Below are 24,003 nucleotides of genomic sequence, written 5' to 3'. Positions count from 1 at the left end.
TCCAGAAATTTCCACCTCTAGACATAGCTGGAATTACTGAAGCAGCCCAGAACAGCTGCTGCAATCCTTCTCAGACAAACCTCTTGTCTAAGAGGCCAAATGGAAGTTTTTGCTTAAAGAGGAAATAAACGGCACAGTAGCCTTGCTGTCACAGACATGTGTCTGAAAGTCAGCAGCAATACTAATTACAAATAATCTACTTCATAAATAAATCTACATAGAGAAAAGTAGTCTTCCAGGTCCTTTGGAAGCAAAAAAGGTATAACAAGTTATTAAATACAACACTTCAGCAAGAAGACGACTTTTTCTAAACAAGGAAGACCAAGGCATAGCTGATTACTTGGGAATCCAATGCAGAGAAAGCACCTTTTGCTGCTTGTATCTGAGGATTTATTAAAAATATATTTTTAATATAAAAGTACAAAATAATTACTACTTTGCCTTGGAAAAAAACAGCAGTGGTTCCGATTTTCAAGCAAAAAAATTATCCAGTGATAATTGCCATCTAGTTCCTTCTTTTTAAAAAAAGATTCCTAAATGGGAAACAGGCAAATCTATCTCTCCAGATAATATGTGCCAGCTCGTGAGAACTTTAAAACAGTTATTGCTTTTATTTTCTTCCAAGGAAGAGTAGAGTAGAGTCTCATTCCCATTCATGTGGCCATACCACATCACAGTAAGGCTAGTCATGGGTGTTTAGCGAGTTATGAAAGGTGTAACTGCCACAGGGAAAAGGCGCTGGAGAAATCAGTAAAGTAATAATTACTTGGCAGCAAAACATACTGGGGAAAGTGGTGGGAAAGCTTTCACTTCTACCATCTGTCAGGCTTTCTAGAGAGAACAGCACTAGCACTGAAACTAAGTGCTAATTGCTGCATATCCCAAGTAATTTGTATCACGCTATGCAATATGGATCGGACAAGCAGTATCTTCTAGTAAATGCCAACATCAAATAAAGAGAGGAAAAAAAAAAGCTTGTCTATCCACCCCTAACAAATACCCAAGTAAACAATGTTATTTTCCATATATTTATACAGCCACTATTCAGCATTACCAAGAAGCAATCTAGACAGTGCTCACAAGAGGGGGGATGCACGTGCAGTGCAAGCACGCCCCACCATCCATTCCTTCAGACGTCAGGCAGCCACAACGTTACGGAAGGATCAACATTTTTTTTTCCCCCTCTCTAAAGGGTTAGAACAACATTTATAATCTCTCTTTAAACAGTAATCAACAGTTCAACCAGTTCATCCACAGGGAAGTCAACATAACAAGGCAGAAGCAGAATAGCTGGTTTATTTTCTTTAAGTACAGGTTTACGCAAAATGGGTAACAGCTGAGGAGATAGCATCACCTCTGTGATCCAGCTGATCCTGGAGCCGTGCAAATTCAGCAAGTTCATTCAGTTCTTGAAATTGCCTGTCTGTTTTATGGCTCACCAGTGACCTATAGAAGTGGACTGCAAACACAATGAAAATCAATCCGAAGGGAACCATAATAGACGTTGATGCAATGGCTGCCGCCTGTCCTGATGTGATGGTAGAACTGTTGCTCTGCAGTGGATTATCAGTTTTCTTCTTTAAAGGAAGAAACTTCACCCAACACAGTAACACCACCTCTGCAAGAAAAAGCAAAGTCCCGATGACAGTAGAAAATGCCCACGCAAGCTCAATGTGCCGATGCATACGCTCATGAGGAGATTCCTTGACGGAGTTGAGATTATGCACATTGCTAACAGCCTCTATATTTGGAAGAATGCAGGTACTTATCATGAGTGCAAAAAGGTGAACTGCAACGAGGACAGTAGTACAGGCACTGAAGGCTATCAAGAGACCTTGAGGGTAGTCATGTTCTGCATCCAGCTGAACTTCTACCATAGCCACCTGAAACGGAAAGGAAAGAGTGATGCAATTACCTACGTTACACATTATTTGACTATAGCTTAAACCTTGTTTCCAGAAGATCATCTGATCCACACAAAATAACAGTTTGCATTTAAACTTCTCTTCATGTCAATCTGCACCTTTTCATTGGGTCCAAATTCAGGTCTGAGCTATCAAGCAAGGGCCACCGTTGTCCTACGTGCTATTCTGTTGTAGAGCAAACCACCAGTATGCACAAAAGCCATTAACAGCACAAACACCTTCCCACCTCCAGGTCATCCCAACAAAACTGCCAGACTTTGTGACCAGCATACTGGGACTCTTAAAGGGAAACATTTCTTCTTTCCTGTGTTACATTGTACAGGCAGTCTTTGATCTTTCACTATATATTATAAGTTCTGCTGAGTATTAGGAAATGTTTTGTGTCCCATACATACATAGAATGAATACCGTACAAAGTCTTCTGAAGTAGGTATCTATCATGTGAAAGCCTGTGATGGCAGCAGACCGCCTATCCCAGTCTTGGTGGTCCTTTCTCCTTGGATATTTGTTCTTAAGTTCTGAAGAGCAGGAGCCTTTCATTAGGAAGATCACCTTCCCATGGGGCTCCCAACTATATTCTTTCACTCAAAGTAAGTATTTAAGCAGACTCTAGAACAGAGATCCAAAACATGAAGGCCTCCACAACGTCCATGGCAGCCAAACAGGCCTGTTATAGCCTGGAGGAAAGACAGACAGCAGTCTCCCAGAAAAGAGAATACAGAGCACTCCCAGGCATCGCCAGCTGCTCTCACTCTGGAAGCTGCGTCGAGCCTCACCTCTGGGCGAGCAGTGCGCTCTCATCAAGATGCCTCAAGGTCCAGGCCTCCACTACCGTACGCAGCCATGCCCTTTCATAAACTTAGGTCTCCAAGCATGACTGTACTTAAGCAGCAGAAATTAGCATTAAATAACAGCAGTAAGAAACTCAAACCCAGCTCAAATATTTTTGATAAAATTAACTAGAATGCCTTTTAACAGTTTTTAAAACTGTCAGGTAGTTTTACGCATATGCAACTGACGAGTGACATTAATCCCAGCAGCTCTCTTGAAAAATAATCTCTCCTGATAAATTTGCCTTTCAGACAAAGCACGGCTCCACAGAGGGGATAATGCAACATCTCCACGTTTAGTGCTCATTCTCAAAGGATCTCATTAAATAGACAAAATACATTTAAAATGCAGAGGAAAAAAATTAACAGCAATCTTAAATATCACACGTGTACACCACATTAGGAAGACGCAGAGGCTGCTGTTCAGCACAGTTCAGCCTGATCCACACCAGCCCTTTCTGTACCTTGGCTCCCCACTCTTGATCCTTCGCTGAAATGACTCAAACCTGCTAGCCTGGCGACAGCTAACCTGGTTAAGAAGTGATCTTCTGCCAGCTTAGTGAGCTGAGCTGTTTCTGCAATGTCTCTAATGAACAACGAAGCTGGCACAGACCCGTGTAACTGAGGCAGTTGTACCAGGACTTCAGACTCTTGGCAGCACAAAGCTATGGGCCTAGTTCTTCTGTAGCATACCAGTCTGCCCTCAAAAAGACCATGAAATCAGCTCGTACAACACAGTACCTGAAACAACTGAGTCCCACAGATACAGGTTTAGCCTGCTACCACAGCCCGTTAGTGGTCTGCACAGTACCCAGCCTACAGCAAACATTTCAAACACCTCAAGTCTCATCAAACTGATACGAAGAAAACTTCATCAAGTATTGACGCAGGGAGACACAGAAACTAGGACGCAAAGACAGCCGCAAAACCAGTAAGGCTATTCAAACCTCACTATTTTGCCAGGGCTGAACCAAGCTATACCTAGTCCAGGATCCCATCTTCTTACACTCCCAGAACCAGCATGTTCCAGGGCACCAGAACTCTGAACTACTAACGCACCAAATATATTGAGGCAACCAAGGGTTTTGCTCAGACGTGTCTCAACAGGCTTTCAAGGCCATTTGCCAATACTTTAATTCCTTTACTAAAAGCTTTTATTGTCATAAGCCTAACCACCCAGCCAACCAGAAAACAGTTTCCAAGTGTTACAAGAAACTCAATAAGAAATTATATTAATGCATATACCATTCCTGCTCAAAAATTTAAAAATACCATTTCTCAACTGTGGGAAACTTCACAATTGAGAGGATAAACATTTGGTCACCGAGTCTGTCTTCTGCAGGATTGCTTGTTACGTCCCAGTGTGCTCGTGGGATGCTGGGCTTCCTGTGTTTTTCACAGAATAATTGCGCTCCTTCACCACTGATGATTCACTTTCAGACTTATCAGCATTTTTTCTTGTAAATTTTCTGGTGCGTGTTTAGACTCAAAACCATCCCGTATTGCAAGACGTTTTAATCCATTATCCTAGTACTTACTATATTAGCATAATCATGACACTAAAGAGCATCATAAGATGAAGACTTTATTTTCTTTCAAGAACGGATGTATTTAATCTGCCAAATATTGAGGATATTTTGTATTTCCATTAATCAAAGTCTCCATGCAATAATGACACCAAGCATCTGATTCTGAAGTTCAGTCATACCTATCATTCCAACCTATCACAGAATCACAGAATGGTCAGGGGTTGGAAGGGACTTCTGTGGGTCACCCAGCCCAACCCCCTGCCCAAGCAGGGTCACCCAGAGCAGGCTGCACAGCACCGCGGCCAGGCGGGGCTGGAATATCTCCAGAGAAGGAGACTCCACAACCTCCCTGGGCAGCCTGTGCCAGGGCTCCATCACCCTCAGAGGGAAGAAGTTCTTCCTCATGTTCAGCTGGAACTTCCTCTGCTTCAGTTTGTGCCCGTTGCCCCTTGTCCTGTCGCTGGGCACCACTGAAAAGAGTCTGGCTCCAACCTCCTGACCCCCACCCTGCAGATATTTAGAGGCATTTCTAAGGTCCCCTCGCAGCCTTCTCTTCTTCAGGCTGAACAAGCCCAGCTCCCTCAGCCTCTCCTCGTAGGGGAGATGCTCCAGTCCCCTCCTCATCCTCGTACCCCTCCGCTGGACTCTATCCAGTAGCTCCTTTTCTTTCTTGAACTGGGGAGCCCAGAACTGGACACAGTACTCCAGATGAGGCCTCACCAGGGCAGAGCAGAGGGGAAGGAGAATCTCCCTCGACCTGCTGGCCACACTCCTCTTGATGCACCCCAGGATCCCACTGGCCTTCTTGGCAACCAGGGCACACTGCTGGCTCATGGTTAACCTGTCGTCCACCAGGACACCCAGGTCGCTTTCCACAGAGCTGCTCTCCAGCAGGTCCACCCCAAGACTGTACTGATGCATGGGGTTGTTCCTCCCCAGGTGCAGGACCCTGCCCTTGCCCTTGTTGAATTTCACCAGGTTCCTCTGTGCCCAACTTTCCAGCCTGTCCAGGTCACGCTGAATGGCAGCACAGCCTTCTGGTGTATCTACCACACCTCCCAGTTTGGTGTCATCAGCAAACTTCCTGAGGGTACACTCTAACTCTTCGTCCAGGTCATTGATGAAGAAGTTACACAAGACTGGGCCCAGTACTGACCCCTGGGGGACACCACTAGTTACTGGCCTCCAACTAGACTCAGCGCCGCTGATCACAACCCTCTGAGTTCTGCCATTCAGCCAGTTCTCAATCCACCTCACCGACCACTCATCCAGCCCACACTTCCTGAGCTTCCTTAGGAGGATGTTATGGGAGACTGTGTCGAAAGCCTTGCTGAAGTTGAGGTAGACAACATCCACGGTTCTCGCCTCATCTACCCAGCCAGTCACACCATCGTAGAAAGCTATCAGGTTGGTCAAGCATGATTTCCCCTTGATGAATCCATGTTGCCCTGGACTACTGTTCCCATTTCAACAGAGCATCGAGAAGAAATCTTTTCTTCCTCTTCTTAGCCTAGTCTGAGACAAAAGAAACGCTAGTACCTATTTCTGATTTGGCTATAATTACATGCATGACCAAAAGAAAATCTTGCAAGAAACCAGCTTCATTTAAACAGCACTGAGATACTCAGACACCTCTGTGCCCAGATAAGCATTGACAGAATCAGGGACAAATACCTACTAAAAGGAGATGTCCAGACCAGGAACACAAGTTTTCCTAGGTTAAAAAGACTTTATTCTAACATTGCCGGCTGCTTCCCTAAAAGACTGATCCCAGGAGTACCTACAACCATTGTACATTGACGGGACAGCTTAAACCCGAGTTTGAGCTACACAAGCAAAGCTTCAGTTTAAACAGCTGACAAATACATTAACACAGAGCTGCTCCGCACAGGAAGCTTGTTGTGTAGGTAGGCCCCAAATCACCTCAGAAGAAGAGTTTTCTGAAATCCAGCAAGATTGTAGTTGTTACTTCAGACTTGTCACAACTTACCCCATGAGCAGGAAGGGTGTAAATTCCTTCAGCTCAGCCCATACCATGCAATTACTCACTGTAATGCCAAATGTACTCTCTCTATAAGAATTATTATGGGTAGCATCAACATCACTTGAGAGGCAGCCTAAGTACGAGCCTTGTAACATGTGCAAAAGAAGCTGGCAGCTGAGTAGCCACCACCACACGCACTGCCAATTATTCCCAGTTTGGGATGCTAACAAGGGATGAATAAGGCAGAAGCATGGCAGTCGGCCATGCCAACCTTGAAGGCTCAGGTACACCTTCACAGGGCTGAAAGCGGCAGGAGGGAGGCCATGTACCACAAAGCACCAAGGGGAGGGCAAGCTCCCAGAGGAGACTGCTACAACAGACCAGGACATCCCAGCAAGAGTGCATGCCTGGGCCAGTTTCAGCATCTTCTCCCAACTCAGATGCTCCCACAAGCAGTTTTCATGCCAGCACAACCTTGATGCTGAACACCAAGGGAGCCCAGAATTAGGAATGATGAACAAGCAACACGACCTCCTGTCCACAGCTGGAACCAAAAGAAGAGTACTAGCAGCATCAACTGCTGGGCCAGGAAAGATCCTACACCAAAGTGACTAGCAGAAATTCTAAAAGGGAAACAAAATCCACCTGCTTTGAGAGAAAACATTGCAACTTACCCACCTGGGAGACTACAGCGGCTGGAAAAATACTTCTACTGATGCTGAAGAGATCACAGTTTTGTAGGCTCAGCCCTCCAAAGGGTGAGTATAAGAGACCCTCCCTCTGAACACTCGGGGTATACTTACAACAGACACACTAGGTGTAGCTCCACAACACACTGACAACTCTTTGCAAAGCGCAAGTTCTCCAGCAAGGGAATTTGATGTTTTTCTTAGACTGACCAGTGACATAATGTGATAGAAGCCAGAGGGGATGTGCATAAGAAACAAAAGACACAAGAGAGTTCTTCATGGGTTCAGACAGAACGGGAAAAAATTATGCCGAAGCTAATTAGCTGGACAGAGACACCTGTAAGCAAAGAGGAAATACACTAAGCTGCAGTTGTAACTGTTGCGGTGTTAGAAACACCCTAAAAGCAGGAGTGGGGGAAGCAAGAAAACAATTCTTTCTACTGTTCATTCAGGATGAAGAGACACTTCAGAACTCACTTCAGATGGAGACTTTTGGGGAGGCTGTAGAATGCAGAATGACTGAAGGATTTCAAAGTCTACTGAAGTTGATGGAAAGTCTCCAGGGGGGCACAGCAAAGCCTCCTTGTGTCCACGCCTGGCAGAGTAACTCCAGCTTGACCCGTCAGTGAAAAATAAGTTCATGTTTTCTGTCTCCTCAAACTGTCAAGGAAGCTAATTTGGGAACCCTTTCACTATAAACCAGCAGAAAAACTGCCAGCTCTTTTCAATTGCAAGTCTCTGTTCTTTACTTCCTGGGCCAAGCCTGAGCCAGGCATCTAAAACAAAAAGCTCCGTTTTTCATTATGAGGCCTCGTGCCTGTTTTCAAACAGTGATGCAGAGCATCAGAGGTTCTTCTCTGCTTTGCTCGTGCTGCGATTTCAAAAGGCACAGACCACAACTGCTCTTCTAAGGTAACACTTGCAAAAATAGGGCCCTGGTGAGCTCACCCGATATGATCCAAATCCATGAGAAACCTGAACTCGTAGGTACAGGCTGACGTTCCACGCAGGAGGATGTTTTCTTGTGTCCTCTGCTAAGTGCCTACGCTGGTTCAGAAGACGGGCCCCTCAGGGCAGGTCACTGATGTCTGCACAGTATCCAATACAACATGTTTCAGCACCTTCTCCTTCACAGCTTTCAAAGCTTCTTTGAATATTTGTCGCATGATTTCTACTGTGCAGCTGCCATGCTGCAAGCACCCTGCCTTGCTGCATAATCACAGAATAACGTAGGCTGGAAGACTCCTCAAGAGGTCACCCGGTCTAATCCCTGGCTCAGAGAGCTAACTTTAACTTCAGATCATCCCGCAGGTATGACCGACAGATTTACTACAGCCCTGGACAAAGCTGTAAATCTGAAATACAGCTTCTTGACAAAATTAAAGGACACTCGTGATGCTAGGATGCAGGACTGGAGTTCTTGTAAGCCTAAAAAGGTGGGCATCCAGATGCTTTCAAAGATAACTGAATTTGGGCATGCAATCATGTTAAAGCTTCCAACAGCCCTGGATTTCAGAGTCATGGCAGCCTGAACACTACCACAGTGCAAGAAATTTAACAACTTGCTCTCTAGAAGAACCTGTATTTCAATTTTATTTAATGTTTAATATCCTGAAGTAAGTTGATTTGACCTGTGTATAATGCTTCCATGTCTTCCTAGACCAGAGTGGCTTAAAAAACTCCTGCTTTTAAATGAAAATCCAAATCCTGAGTGCTCTCAAGGCTTCTGTCCATACAAGAGCATTTACAAAGTGCCTCTGACAATACTGACTCCACTGCTTCGCAAGAAGTGAGCTGTCATACACTGATAAAACAATTAGCGCCAGCAACAATTAATATAAAGAACCAGTCACATACATCGCTGCAAAGGAAGTTCATATTGCTACTGCGATGCAGGATAAGCCACTGTCCTGGCTTGTCACTTTTCCATTTTTACCACAGCAGCAGGACAGAAGTTAATGACTTGCTTCAAATTTTAGCATTATTCCCCAGTTTTATAAGCTACTAGACAGCGTGTTGGTTTTACTTCCAGCATAACACAAGCTTCAAATTCAATTCCTGTTTCAAGACAAGGGTTTCTGAAATAAGAAATATCCAGCAAAACCTGAATATTACAGGCAACGATCAGAAGAAAAAGAAAAGGAAGAACTGTAGTAAGAACCATGCATGTAGTGGGTCATAGTGACACTCCAGATTTTCGATACATGAAAAAAGGTAACTGCTCTTTGTTATCATGTGTGAACAGCAGTGAAGGGAGTATCTTGAGAGCTTTCTGACTTAATCACAGGCTTACATCTTTTTCAGAATCAGTAGCCACTGCTGTAAAGAAAAGGAAATAAAATGCCTTATCTCAAGTAAATATATATTATCTATGAGCTATTTATAGAGGGTTTCCTCTCCTCCCCTTCCCCACAAAGATGACTCTGAGCTCTGGTCAGCAGGAAAATAATACAGGCTGCGTTGTAACTGCCATACTATCTCTGATGGTATCAAATCGTAGCATGAACACACAGCCGCGAGTCATGATTGAGTTCAGCATGCCACGGATAGACACTTCAGACCAGACAGAGCCACAGCTAATCCAAACTCCTTGACGCTCCTCCACCAGACACCCGATTTTAGCTAAACACATTCTGTAACCAGGGGGCTGCAGTTAACAGCTACCGACAGCCCCGCAATGGGGACGGCCGCAGATTTGTCTCCTGTACCTCACAAGATGCCGTCTGACCAGCCTAAAGCCCCAACCACAAGTGCTCTCCTGTCCTTTGTATCTGACAGGTTCAGACAAGAATCACAGCGCAAGAATGCAATCTTATTACAAGTACCAGGTTTAAAAACAGACAATCTCATAATGACCCATTTAATGGAATACTTTGAGAAACGCTGGCTCTCAATATGGCCACTCTCTTACTACGTACAGTGCTCGTGCAGTTAGCCACCTTGCAGACTGTAACAAGCAAAACCCCTTCAGAAAGGGCAGCGTCAGCTTCAGGCATCAGTCTTACTAAAGACACCAACCACCTCTTAACGAACCCAAGTCTAGAATTATCTGTGTACCCTTGAAAGACTGTTCTCACCTCCTCTTCCCTGGCCACAGCTACCACTCCTAAACAGGAAACTGATTAAGAGGACGAGACAATTTTTATACAGTCTGGCATGTCAGGAGTGGCCTAAAAGCAAGCTGTGTTGATCACACATCACGGCTGCATTTTGTAAGGGTCCATCCACACAGTTAGAGGAGGATGCCAGTCTTACCAGGAGGAGTGTATCAGTGCTACAGCACCTTCACCTCGCTGGATCAATACATACCAAGGCAAAATTGGACAGTCAGCACTAAAATATTTTAATCAACACCTATCTGCAGAAATATTTTCTTACCTTCACTTGTTGCAGCTAGGACTAGACTTCACCACATCTAGTTAGCCATAGTGTTACATGTGCACATCACTCTTCAAAGTACACACTAACTCTCAGCGGGAGAAAACTCCACACACGTGGAAGTGTTTCTCCAGGTCTTCAGGTTCACATCGTAAAGTTATTTCAGTAACAAATTCCATTTTCCACCCCACTGCTTGCCTGTGTGTGGGACCACAGGGGGAAGTCGAGAACGAGACAGGCGTCACGGCACCACTGGAAGTCAGCCCTGCTCTGCTGTCTTGTCGGCTCCAGAGTCTGTTGGTCTCTGTTTTCCTGACAGTACTGTTAACTCCCAGAGACAGAGGCGCAGAGCCAGGCTCTCACAGAATGCCTGCACCATTCATTAAGAGTTACAAACAACTCATAGAAAGACTCTGCATGAGTCAGAAATCAGTTACCAGAAATTAAAACAGGTACGTCAAAATAACGATCTTATTGCTGGTTTTATAAAAGAGATCGTAAGCATCATTTATCCATTAGTCTAGAATCTTGACTCTGTCGATTATTACATGTTGCAGAATGGCAGAATACACTAATATTTGCTGAAGCTAACACTGGAATACAAATACGGGACTTAATTTTATTTTGCTAGTAAACATGAAAAGGCAATACCTATATAATTGGAGAAACTGCATCTTGAGAAGGTAATATCTCTACACAGTATTACTCGGAGTAAATCCATTTGGTGGGTACCAGGTCAGATTCAACAGTGCGGCAGGGAGAAGCAGCAGTGGCTCAGCATCACCTTTACATTCTCCAAACCACAGCAGCCACGCGCAGCTGCTGTAAGGCAGAGAAGGGTAAGAGCCCCAAGGACTCCACGCTGCCTGCCTTGCTCATCTACAACCTTGAGACAGGGACGCTCAAAGGAGCAACAAAACGTTGCTTTCATGACTGGAACAGAAGAAGCCTTTTATATGCGGGAGGACTTCAGAGCACAGTTCTAACCCGTAAGCGCAATAGTGATATAAAAAGTGAGTGGCAGCAGAAGCCATGAAACTGGGCCTGTAACGCTTTCCTGCAGGCTACAAAAATGCAGCTGTTGCACGTTATTCTACTAGCAATCCAATTAAATACAGCTAAAACAACTTCTACAGAGAGCAGAGTAAGCTTTACTATACAAGGACTATGCTGTCTTGAGTATCTGTAGGGCACTGACAGCAGCAGGGCCCGAGTCCTACCCAGCGTTACTTCAACATCAACTGTTGTCATGGAAATCAGTTCATAAATATTTATCAGCGCAGTCACTCTTTTACAAAACATGACTGAAGCTGTCTTCAGAAGACTGTATTGGCTATATTTCACAGGCAAGAGTTGACAGTTCTTTGATGATATTCCGTATTTGAAGCACACATATTACTATCTAGACAACAGCCCAGCCAGCTTGAAACATCAGAGGTATTTGCAAGAAAAGTGTGCTGTCTGGTAACTAATGTCCTCCAAATCCTAAATATAACTAAGTCAACCACAGTGGCCATATAATTTAGAACCCCAATTTAGGCTCAGGTATTTTCACAGAGCTGTTAATTGGTGGATGGGAGGCGATCTTCGAGTTTTCCAGTTTGATGACTGTTGGGATCTAACAACTTCCCTATGATATTTGCGACTCTGGTATCACAATGTTGTCATACTACTGCATGATGCACCCCTGGTGACAAAATCACGCTAACACGTCAGCTTAACTGTTCAAACAAAAATGACCCGCCAGCAGCCTGGCTACACCGCAGCTCTTCATACGGCTATTGTAGGTGCGGATGAGCTAGTGCTTGCAATATTGGATACAACCTGCAAAATAGTTCCAGCACTGAGATAAACTGGATTAAAAAATAAAGACAGGCATGGAGGAAAAAAAAAAATCATACATCAATATTTGGGATATAACACAGAAGTGAGAAATACTCGATGCCTCCACTAGCACACAGAAGGAACCCTCTGTTCTTTCACGGACTCCACATATCCTATAATCTACAATTTCTTTCTTTACCTCTAACAGTTTGGGGGATTCATACTACTTGCCAGCCCCATAAATTGGAAAAGCACACTAAATGCAAGATCGCAAGCTTCATGGATTTCCTCTTAGAGGTGTGGCACTGGATGACAGCACCCATGGAAATGTGCACAATGCAAATGCTCAGGTTCACTTGTGGGAGCTGAGCCCTAACATCCGTTTGCAACCACCAGACCCTGCGACTGCTTCTGAAGCCAACACACAGCAGCAAACCGTCATGCGTAGCTCAATGCTAAAACTAACTGTAAAACAGGTTTTTAACTGATCTTCTCCATGGAAGCGTAACACTTCTGCGTTTGAAACCTGGCCGAGCATTTCATACTCTACACATCACTGACCTGCACAATCGCTTGACTTTGGCGTGCGTCATTTAACTGGGGTATGCGCAACCAATCTTGAGGGAATAAACTTTGCAAAATGGCTGCAGCTATACACAAAATTAGTTCAAAATTAAGAGTTTAGCAGGAACAAAGTTAGCTCATAGGAGAGGATGCAAGTACCATTTCTAATTAAAGAGCAAGGATCAATGGGGCTGGCATGGAAACGAGCACATTCCTCTCCTTACAATTCCCATCAATTTGCTGGGTGGTCCTGGATGTGTCATTTAGGCTCTTTCTTCCCTGTGTCGATAGGGAAAACAGAGGAACAATGACGCTTAATTGCTGTTGTAAGCTTTAGATCCAAGACTAGATTGTACTTTAGCAGCATTTTGTTCAAGTATCAGGTGCCAAAGAATCTGCTGAATTCAGTAAACAATGCATAGGCGTGACAGCAGAAAGGCGGCCCTGCTTCTCAAGGCAGGAGGACAACTTTAAAAGATAAGAAAAGTTATTCAAAAGATATCTAAAAATACTTGAAGTCAGCTCTTCTGAAAATAGATCAGGAAGTCTCAGCTAGAGGACTATCTGTCACAGCAAAACCAGCGAGGCTACAAGTTGGTTTCCAGTGTGATCTTGTTAAAGGAAAAAAAAAAAAAAAAGCCGGAATGTTTTGAGAGGGGTAACTTCTGGAACATTAAAATATGATGAATGTTCACGTGTAACATTCCAGGCAACTACAGACTTTGTTAACTCGAACAAAGTGGCTTTTTCCTGAAATACCCCAACCAACATGAATTCAAAAAGCAGCAGTTTTCAACTGCAGGACACTGAACTCCTGGAACTCTTCTAGAGGATCAAGCAAGAAGCAGCCTCACCTCATACACACATGGGATTCTGGGAGCCCACACAGCATATATTTTGAGAAAAGTCAAAGGGATTTGAGAGATTAAGTATGACTTTTAAATAACAGTATTTTTATTAATGGAGCTGCAACCTCTCTTAGATGAAAATTTGTAAAGAAAAACAAGCCACGAGACTTTTCCTCTGTTCTCTCTCTCAGTGTAAAAGCCTGACTCGATAACCCACCCCGACCAACTGCTCTGACACAGGAGAACGGGCGTACAAGGAAAACTCATTAGCAGCAGCGGAGCCCGAGCTACCCGCCTGGCGCACGTTACCCACGGAGAACCAACTCAAATACGCCGCTGCCCCGACACAGCCGCCTGTCAGTCACGGAGCAGCACTCCACCACCACCCCGGAGAGCTGCAGTCTGTTTTTAGCCGTCGAAGGAGGACAGTGACATTTATTTGACCGTCAGCAGGCTGCTGCAGACCGGCTGCTATGCTGTCAGACAGCATCCTCCACCGAGAGCAGCGGCTCTTACGGGGAACGTATCCCACGGCTGAAAACACTCACCTTGGTAAAAGCAGGGCAAAAATCCAACCAAAGCAAGGCAGAGCTGTACAATTCAGTACGGGCAACCACGAAGCGCTTTTACCACAGGTGAATGCAGGGGCGGAGGGCAGAGCTGGCAGCTCGGTACGTCAGGGGACTGGACGTACGACGAAGCTCGTCAAGTACCGTGCTTCAACCTACGCGCAGCTGTCATGCGAGATAACTGGGATTACTGGGCTACATTTCTACAGCAAAAACCACACTAACAAAAAAGTTTCTAACACATGCGCAAAACCCCCAACTAAGCAACACCTACAATTTCCTTAAAAAAAAATTAGAAACATCGCAACTGCAAACGACGTAACGATGGGTGTAACGAGGCGGAGGGGCACCGCTAACCTCAACCGGTCATTTTCTTAATTCACCTAAAAACAGCTCCAGCGCAACACGGGTGGGCCCGAAGCTCGGGGGGGTGCGGGGCCCCGCACCCCGCACCGCCGCCAGCCCGAGCCCCGCTCTCAGCCCGCCGCGGGCTCGCTGCGAGCGCAGCCGACAGGCACCCCCGCCGCGGGCACCCCCGGCCTGGCCACCACCCTCCGCAGGGAAACCCGCGGCCAGCGAGGACAACCCACGCCAGGTACCGCAGGTAAAAGCCCTGAGGGCGGCTTTTAACCCGCGGCATGACGGCCCCCCGCGGAAAGCGAGCCCCCGGGCTCCGCCAGCCCCGACCCCGGCTGCCCGCGGGGCCGGGCGCTCAGGAAGGGGGGGGAGGGGAGCCCGCCCCGCTCCGCGGGGTGCCGCGCGCTGCCTCAGGGACCGCGCTCGTCCCCGGCCCAGCCCCGCGGGGAGGCTGCGAGGTCGAAAAGGAGAAGCGGCGGCACCGCTCGCTCCCTCCCTCCCTCCCCCTACTCGCCGGGCGAGGCCGCCCGCTCACCATGGCGAAGCCGGAAAGCAGCGCGGAGGTGCGGCTGGAGGCTTTCAGCTTGGCGCGGCTCAGGTAAAGCTTCCGCCAGGACAGCGCCTGCATCGAGTGCTCGTTCAGGCTCATGGGCGCGGAGGAGCGGGGAGGCACACGGCGGCGGCGGCTCCTTCCGGCGGCAGAGCGAGGGCACCAGCTGCGCTAACACCCCATGGCGCCCGCCGGCGGCTGCGGCCGCGCCTCCCGCCCCGAGCCTGCGCGCCGCCGGGCGCCGCCCCGCCGCCCGCCTCATTGGGCGACGCGGCCCGGCCCGGCCCTCGGCTCCGCGGCCGCTTCCCGGCAGCTCGCGAGGGAGAGGGGGCGCGCGCGGGCGTCGCGGCCCCGGAGGCCGCTTCGCGCCGCTGCGCTGAGGGGGCAGCGCGGCCTCTTCCTCGCCGCCGCCCGGCGGGAGCGGGGCCTGGCCCTGAGGGCGCTGCGGCCCCGCCGTCCCCTCGGAGGGGCTGTGGCGGGCCAAGCCCCGCCGGAGCCCGGGGCGCGGCGGTCGAGCGGCCTCAGGTCGGAGCGCACTCGACGGGAATCGGTAGTTTCTCGGTCAGTTTCGTGCCCCTCCGGTCTGGGCAGAAGGCGGTGCGGTGACCCCCTGCTCCGTCCCCGCTGCTTCCCTCAGACAAGCACAGAGCCGCTTCTCGGCTGCTTCCTCCCCTCCTGAAAAGCTTCAGCGTTTGATCAACGCTTGTCCCGCGGATCTGAACCGATGTGAGCACCCCCCTCGCCTCCCCTCACAGCTGATAACACCTGGCCGTTCGTCACCTAATTAAGCTGTTCATAACCGTTTGTGCGCCCAGAACTCCTGATAAACTCGGGTTTTATGAGCGAGCAGCTGATAAAGTTGATTCAGCAGAACATTCCGACAGAGATCTAAGCCTGTGTTGAAAGATTTTTTTATGACCACGTTCATGCAAACCCTTTAAACCACAATTTATTCTTTTTCTGTGTCTTACAGAGGGGACAAATGAGGCACAGAGCAGGACTGCACAGCAAACAGACGGCACAGCTGTGAAGATGATTGCTGAAAAGGTGAGACTTGATGCAGTGCTTGTGCCACCTCAGGCGTGGGGGTCTGGAGAATTCAGGGACGTGCAAGAAGCAAACCTGGTGCCATTGATTTCTAGTAAGGAGACTAGAGCTTTACCGACAGGAGTAATACTGGAGGAGGATACTTTTACTATTTACAGACACGTGGATGGTCATTAGACATCAAAAGCTTTGGTGGTTTTTTATTATTGCGTTGAAATTTTCCACCTTATTTAGAAGTAGAAAAACGCGGCAAATTGTCTTTAACATATTTGCTTTGTTCCTCTCTCCACACCTTTCTCTGATTTGCAAGGTCGTTCATTTACTGATTCCCAGTAAAGGTGATGATAATCAGCACCAACACAGGTCGCTTAACGCTTCCAATTTACGTGGCATTCTTTTGAAAAAGGTGCAGTTAAAGCATCCAAGAGAAAAAAATCTTAACGATTTCAAGTCTTCAGAGGCATTCCCTGAAACTACCATTTCTTACCAGGTAGATTCGATCTCATTCCTGTCTCAGGAAGTGAAGAGTCGACTTCTTGTCGTAAACAACTTTTTGGTTAGATTTTTATCTACAGGGGCATTAAAACACCTCTGTAGAAGAATGAGCTTGACTTGGTGTTTCCATAAAAGCCTTTGCTGTTGTATAAATCACTGCACGGAGCTTACCGCTTTCTTTTTCCTTTGTGCGTCCATTTGAGTGAGAAGTCCAGCCCAAATTAGCATTACAAAATACTACTCTTAAAAAAAAATAAAACCAAAACCAACAACAGAAGACCTCATCATCACAACCAGCATTTTCTGTGTCTCCCATGGATCCTGTAGGCTAAGTCCGAGCACCACATTGCAAAGCAATGAGTAACAACCACATTGTGATTTCATCACCACATTTTACTCAGGAGATATGATAACCATCAAAAACCAATAGTGTAAAACTTACTCCATATCTCAAGCAAACGTTTAAGTCTCTGTCATTCAGTTGCTGTGGAATCATACATTTTAAAATATTTTACACTGCTGCTCATAAGATATGAAAAATGTTTATGTATGTGTACATAACCAAGATTGACTGTTCACTGTTTCTTCTCGTTTCTGCGCAAAAATTATGGTCAAACTGTACCATCACGGGTGAGTACTGCTGCACAAATAATACCCAGGTCTTGACCTGTTCCCTAAAATCAGATTTCTCTTAAAAAAAAAACAACCTGCAAGAGACATACGGCTGAGAAGGACCTCGAGTGTCTTTCTAAATTTTTGCATTAAAATAGACTCTTTGAACTCACTGTTTCTGTTCTTCTGTCCATCGCTCCTATTCCTGTTTATCAGGAAGGGCTTTGAAAGATTTAACAGTAGTGTATGCTGATGTACTGTTTAGTTCATATTTCATTCAAAGAAACAGGATGGGAAAGGACCGACCAAATCACTAAAGAAATCTCATCTCAACCCATCCACTTGTCCAACCCAAACCCATGTGTAATTTTAAGCTTCCAAGCCCCAGCATTGTAGCTTTAAAATAAACATTCTTTCCTTTCTTAACAGAAATTTAAAAATCGGTTTGTTAAACAGGAAAACACAAAGTAAGGATTACCCTTTCTTCTGCAACTAAAACATCGGGACCGCAGCAGCGTACCCTTTTTTTCGCCTTCATGTTCCATTGTACAGCTCCATTCTGAGGTACAAACTAAACAGGATAATTTCTTTTATTTCCAACTCTAATTACTCATTATTACACACCTCTATACTGCCAGTCTAGAGTCAGCTGAAACAAAAAGAGTCAGTCATGCTTAGTTAACTCTTAGAAATGCTTCAGGGAGTTCTTAGGCCCTGGTGCTGGAGCTGGGAGCCGTGGTTTGGTGTTACCCCGATCAGTGCAATTGCGGAAGGCCACCAAAAGGGTGTAGTCCTGCACTCCTCCCTCATCTCACCCCCATCTCCTCTCCGGGGCCTGCAGATTACGCCCGAGCAAATGGCTACAGAGTTTCAGTGAAGTGACCTAATGGAAAAAAAAAAAACACAGCTTTTTTTTTTTTTAACCGGGTGTTTTCTGCTGGATCAGGTCACTGCACTGACTTACCTCGTGGCTGCGTGAACACTCGACCTAATGCAGAAGAAACGAGGGACATACACACAAGAGAAAGGGAACTAGCTCTTTCAGCAGCAGGCTGTTATTACTTCTAATTAGAGGTAATGTCAACCCATTCTCTGGATCGTTTATGCATGAACACAATTGGAACAGGTGGCAGAAGTCCAAGTTTCTTTCCAGAAGGCCCTGAGAAATCTGTACACTGTCACAAGGATACTCATATTTTTTTTTTTTCTGCTAAAAATGTACTTCTGCGTTTTCTGTAGGAGGACTGAATAAGACGAATAGGTTCACCGAGTACTTTATGATTAATGGGATACGGTACTGAGCATGCAAAGGTGCTACCCTCTGCATAGCAGTTTTTCTTAAACATATTTCCAGCTTCACATGCAAATCATCACTTCCATTTGTTCCTGTTATTACACCAAAACCAAACTGGGTTACCACAAAATGGAAATTATGGTAGATCTGCATTAAAAACAAGAAGCAGCAGTTGCCAAAGGCAAATAAAGGTTTGTTAGCAATCCCAAGCAGTGAGGAGGTTAAGGCAAGCATCTCTGCAAATACAAAGCAGAGCTTAAAGTTTGGTTGATGGAATTTCTGCAGAGGATTGATTTTGAACTGTCATGTCTAGAAAAATTGTGTCATTTTTAACTTCCTTCATAAAACAATGACATGGTTAAATATCTAGTCTTCCATCTTAACCCCAGGTAATGCATAGAACTGTAGGTCTTAAGGTGATGAAAGAGATTTTAAAAAATGTTTAAAAGATTATTTCAGAAATAGTCCATTCTATCCCATGGGAAATAACCATGTATGAAAGCTCAGTAGGGGTGAAACGAACCCGTCTCTTCACAACGGCCTTCCCAAGCACAGCGCTTGAGCTCTCGCTTTAGCATGAGCCTTGCAGTGTAAGTTTAATTAAATGACAGCTCCTAGTTTCAAGCTAAGGAGGTGAGGATCCAGCACCTTGTCATGCTTAGATCTTAAATAGTTTAAGTTACATTAACATCCAGCAAAAGTTTTAGTGGGTTGCAGGGTTTTTTTAACACAGCTCGGGCTAGCTCCTTTCTCAATAATCACCGCTCCCTTTTCACAGTATTGATACCGGGAGTGGTTTTTCCCTTATTTCTGACTGTGAAGAAAGCCAGCCTCGCAGCAGCCCTGGGCTGTCCTGTTCCGAGCGCTGCCTGACAGGGCCCAGCTCCGGGCACTGCTGGAAACCCGCAGCATGACCCGCCCGGAGGGGAAGCGAGCCCTGACCCTCAGCTACCTGTGGCCTGAAGCACACAGCTTTAATATTGCTTCTAAATCTTTTTATCCTATCTGGTGCAGCTGTGGATATTATCATCACCCGCATCCTACTACCTCCCTTTTTTCTCCCCCGTTCTTTTGAGAGGTTTTTTGTTATGAAGAGGCAGATTACAGTATTATTTCAATGGGAAAATAAATTGTAGTTTAATATGAATAATTTCTGTCTTAAAGCAAGGTTAAAAATGTGTTTTCTATTTTGGGGGAGGTGTCTATAGATTAAAATTGTGGTATTTCTGAAACATCTTTACTTCCATACTTCAGTGATGTGCTCTGGTGTTTCTAGGTGTGTGTGATTAATACAATCCTTGGTGGGTTTGCTTGATACAGTACACCAAAAGCGTCCGATTGTTCATGTCCAAAAAAAAAGAGATTTAGAAAAATGAATTTATTTTCTTTTATCTCTTCTTTTTTGCTGGATTTTTGTAGAATGGATGGATTATGTGGTTTTTGTCTGACGATTCTCTAGCAACATCCATTTATCTCATACAAGTACTCTGGCTTCAATCCTACTACAGATGTACACATGCGTTTAATTTTAAGATTGAGTAATCTTGGCTGAAAGGTCAACATATGCATACATCTTTTCAGGATTATGGATTAATAACACATATTAGACATCTGGAATCCACACTTCAATATATAGCCTATACAACCCTTCTATATGATAATAAAGTTCAGTCACCTGCAAATGGGGAGATGTTAAAGAAAAATGACGTGATTTTTCAAGATTCTGCAGTTATTGGCAGATGCAAAAGGAGAAGCTCACCACCTTAAATCCTGACTCAGAATGCTCTCCTCTCCTGCCTTTAGCCACGTGTCATGGTCCATTATAATACGGGTTTTTCCAAAGAGATGACTGGCAAGGCCTGCAAAGTTGAATTTTAATGTGTTTTATCTTTTGCATAATATTTTATGCGTCCATATAGTACCTAGAAAGTAACCGGTTAGGTATGCAAAGGGCAACTGAATGCTATATTGAATATGTTTCTGCTGGTAGAAGCAGACAGGAGTACTGAAGAACAATGCCTTGTTTTGGGAAAAGTTTCAGTCTCTGTTGAGCTGATCCAAGAATTAAAGCGATGGAAAGACAGTCTGAAATTTGCTTCTGAGATTTGTGCTGGTTAGATCACAGCACTCCCCCTTTTTGCTGATCCAGGAGAGACAACAGTGAACAAGTACCACAATGAAGGTAGAAACACATTTATTTTCAGCGCCAGTCTTAAAGAATTGCAAGAAGCAAACCAGAGGAGCACTGTCAAAGCCACCAGCCCCCGGCCCGGGGTTTAGGTACGCTCTGATGCTCCGTTTCTTGGGAGGCCCGGGACAAGAGGAGCCACGCTTCGGAACCTGGAGGCTGTTTGGAACCCCGGCTCCGACCCTGCTTGTCACCGTCAGAGGGTCCCCGTGTTTGTAGAGCAGATAGGAATTGGTGTTCTGGGAATGAGTCACTGCGTGCGTGAGGAACACACTGTATCGCTATGCCTTTTTTTTTTTTTTATATCAGCAGCAACTTTATATGATTTTCACCTACTTTTCCACGTGATTTCTACCTCCCTGTTGTACGTGTATAGCACAAGGGCGATTTTGCTTTCTTTAACACCGAATAATACCAGAACCGGTTCTCGCAAGACCAACACAAGTGCGGATCTCGGCCATACAAGGCACAGGGACGGCGGAGCAGAGTGCTGACCCAAACCCCGGCATTACCCGCAGCTTCACGCAACTCCCAGATGATTTTGCGGGGTGAGCAGAGCCGCCTGGCAGCCACGCACGGAGCTCCGCCACTCCCTTCCCCTTTGCAAGGGGGGGGTGCGGGGCGGCGCGGGGGGGGGGAGGCAGCGGTACCGCGCCGCTGCCCCCCCCCCCCGCGCCGCCCCGCACCCCCCCCCCCCCCTCTTGCGTTGCGGGCACTGCGACGCCTGCGCCCCCGCAAAACGCATCGCCGCCTCCCCCTCCCCCCAAAAAAAGCGCCGGTGCGAATTTGCAAAAACTTTGCAGAGACCTGCACGGCTTTTGGTTTTCCTCCTCCCCGTCTGGGCCAAAAATGCAGGACAGGAACTGTTGACAAGTGATGAAACTCTACCCCCCACCCCCACCCCCCCCAAAAAAAAAATGGAGGCACAGAAAGACTCTGGAAGAAGATTGGTGTGTAGCTGGCTTCTGCCTGTTTCCTATTTGCGCCTTTTAATTGCTTTAATTGTTTTCAAAGGGAGAAATGCATGTAAAGCGTAGGCAGCGGAGCGACTTAGTTTGCGAGAGAGCCGCTTAGCCACCGGGGGGGGGGAGGAAGGGATTTAACCGAGGGGAAGGAGAGGGTGGGCCGATAATAGATATATATATATTTAATTTTTTTTTTTTTTCCCCACTCCCCTGCTCCTCTGGGGGTTTGTGCCGATCCACCGCGCCTCTGCGCAGGGCCGGCTGCCGGGAGAGGGGCAGAACCCGCCGGTGCACCGGGACACCCCCCCGGGGGAAACCTACCTTTGTGCGCCTACCGGGAACCCCACCGCCGCCTCCAGCCCCGGCTCCGCGCCCGCCGCAACTTCCCCGGGACAGCGGTGCCGGCCCCCCCCGTTTAACCCCTTCCCCCCCGCACCGGGCGCGGGCTGCGCGGCGTTCCATCCAGCGAGCCGGTTTTTAAACCGCGGCTTCCGGTGTGGCTATGGAAACGCTCGGGTTGTGTAAATACCCCAACCTGGATGCCGGGCCTCGGGCTGAATGATTCGCCCCCCTCCTTCCCTTCCCCGTGGAGTTCTCTCCTATTCAAAAATAAGAATAATAATAAAAATGATCCGCTTGCTGGCGAGCGTTGCCCTCCGTTCGCGGGTTTTCACGGGCTCGCAGAGCGCGGCGGTGAATTTTCGGGGAGTTAACGCCTGTCTGCTGCTCCCTGCGGCGCCGGCGTCGGCTCGGCAGCCCGAGTTTTAGTTTACCTGCGGCCGAGCACCTGTTATTGCTGTCTGGTTCCGCGTCGCGGGATGGAAAAGGTTGTGCCTGCAGCTGTCTTGTACCTGGTTTGGGTCCAGGGTTTGCTCATTCTGTGTCTTTGCCATCGTAATGAATTCCGCCAGAATCTGTTTATCAAATCGTCCCGCGCGACCCACGCGCTTTCCCACCCACCGACCCCGATTATTATTTTTTTTTTCCCTCTTTCCCGGACAATGTGTTTTTGCTGTTTTGTTTTCCAGCGATCCATTGGCAGAAGGCGATACGATGAGAACGAAGACCTCTCGGACGTGGAGGAAATTGTCAGCATCAGGAGTTTCAATTTGGAAGAGAAGTTGAAGAGTAAAATGTATCACGGGGATTTCGTGCGTGCCATGGACGGGAAAGGTAACTGCCCGGGGAGGGGCAGGGAGGGGGTCCCGCTCCGCGCCCCCCTGCCCGGGATCCGGTGACGACGCCGGGGTGGGGGGGGGCTGCCCCGCACCCCCCTCCCCGCACCCCCACCCCGGTGCTTGGGAGCGGCGTGGTGACGCACGGCAGCGCCTTGCGCTCCCCCCAGCTCCGGGCTGTCCCGGCCGAGGAGAGGCAGAGACCCCAGCCCCCGCTGAGCCGGGGGGGATTCCCCCCACCCCCCCCGCAACCCCGCACCCCTGCGGCAAAAGGATGCGGTCGAGGAGCCTGGTTAGCCGGGGTCGGAGACTTTAAAGGCAGTAACTTTGTGTTTCGGTCACATACTAAATTACAACGCCCCCTCCCCGAAGTGACTGAGTGTGCTTAGGGGGCTTCAGTGGCGAAGCGGTGAGCGCAGGCAGGCAGCCCAGCTCGGCGGCAGGGGTGCCCGGCAGGAAGGAAAACGGGAGAGCGTTTGCCCGGGAATCAGACGGGCCGGGAGGGGGGAGTTCCAAGTCACCTTTATTTATGCGGCGTTGCTGAAGCGGATCCTGAATCCCAACGGCTGTCACCAAAACCCGGCCTCGGTGAGGGCTCCCTGTCTTAGCCGGCTTTCTCAGGAAAGAGGAGTTTGGGCTGTAACCCTATTGAAATGGCTGTAACTACGGAGCCACTAATCTAATTTGGAAAATTTCCCTTTCTCCCCTAGGCTTAGTTTTGCACGAGCATTTTAAGCTCCTTTTAGAAAAGTTAATGTGGTGGAGAAATTAAATGCCTATCTTATTTAGGAAGGTATTTGTTTAGGAGATAAGCTCAACCCTGACCCCTCTTCCTCCAAACAAAACACAAACACCTATTTTTTAGCTGGAAAATGTTAATTAATTTTCCAGAAAATGATTGCATTCTACCCTCATCTTCCAAATACTCCAGTGGTTGCCATTGCTACACACGAACTATGATACAATCCACAGCTTCCCTAGCTCAGCAGCTCTGATATCTTTGGGTAGCTTGCTCCTTTCGAGGAAACTTGGAAATAAATGAGTGTCTTTTGTTATTTTGTTGTGGTCTGTGTCTGCTTTGTTCGACCCCACAAGGGATTTAAATGCTTTGTTGGGGCATTAGGAAGAAAGGGTCTGCCTTCCTATTTGCTCTGGTTTTATTTTTACTATTGGTTTATAT

At 47.1% G+C, this 24,003-nt stretch overlaps 2 protein-coding genes across 12 annotated transcripts in view; one reads left to right on the top strand and one right to left on the bottom strand.

Moving 5' to 3' along the window:
* Positions 1-516: 516 nt before the first annotated feature.
* On the bottom strand, positions 517-15,255 carry LOC104339351 (calcium release-activated calcium channel protein 1). Of its 2 annotated transcripts, XM_075434964.1 has the most exons (3): positions 15,033-15,109; positions 14,120-14,305; positions 517-1,883 (listed from the first exon to the last, which is right to left on the bottom strand). In XM_075434964.1, the coding sequence occupies exon 3, from the start codon at positions 1,875-1,877 to the stop codon at positions 1,317-1,319; it is 561 nt and encodes a 186-aa protein (XP_075291079.1). In that variant the 5' UTR covers positions 1,878-1,883; positions 14,120-14,305; positions 15,033-15,109; the 3' UTR covers positions 517-1,316. The 2 variants fall into 2 exon arrangements, with proteins under 2 accessions (XP_075291079.1, XP_075291078.1); XM_075434963.1 differs by lacking the exon at positions 14,120-14,305 and having other exon boundaries at positions 15,033-15,255.
* The window catches only part of KDM2B (lysine demethylase 2B), a 126,564-nt gene continuing 117,221 nt past the window's right edge, over positions 14,661-24,003 (top strand). For 5 of the 10 annotated variants that reach the window (XM_075434955.1, XM_075434960.1, XM_075434947.1 and 2 more), the window contains exons 1-2: positions 21,570-21,633; positions 22,677-22,821. In XM_075434955.1, coding sequence (XP_075291070.1) covers positions 21,601-21,633; positions 22,677-22,821 — 178 coding nt within the window. In that variant the 5' untranslated portion in view covers positions 21,570-21,600. Of the gene's footprint in view, positions 14,745-15,483; positions 15,609-15,744; positions 15,774-16,020; positions 16,095-21,569; positions 21,634-22,393; positions 22,476-22,676; positions 22,822-24,003 lie in introns of those variants that run through there. The other 5 variants (XM_075434951.1, XM_075434952.1, XM_075434948.1 and 2 more) reach the window with 5 other exon arrangements.

This window comes from Opisthocomus hoazin, chromosome 13, assembly GCF_030867145.1.
Source record: "Opisthocomus hoazin isolate bOpiHoa1 chromosome 13, bOpiHoa1.hap1, whole genome shotgun sequence".
In the NCBI taxonomy this organism is placed as follows: domain Eukaryota; kingdom Metazoa; phylum Chordata; class Aves; order Opisthocomiformes; family Opisthocomidae; genus Opisthocomus; species Opisthocomus hoazin.
The sequence above is the reverse complement of the archived record's forward strand: the minus strand, read 5'-3'. Positions and strand labels throughout refer to the sequence as shown.

Bases quoted from the DNA above. Each gene is read 5' to 3' on its own strand.
- LOC104339351 (XM_075434963.1), bottom strand. From the start codon at position 15,146: ATGAGCCTGAACGAGCACTCGATGCAGGCGCTGTCCTGGCGGAAGCTT. The intron at 1,884-15,032 runs GTGAGCGGGCGG...TTTCCGTTTCAG, and splicing joins TGCTTTCCGGCTTCGCCATG to GTGGCTATGGTAGAAGTTCA.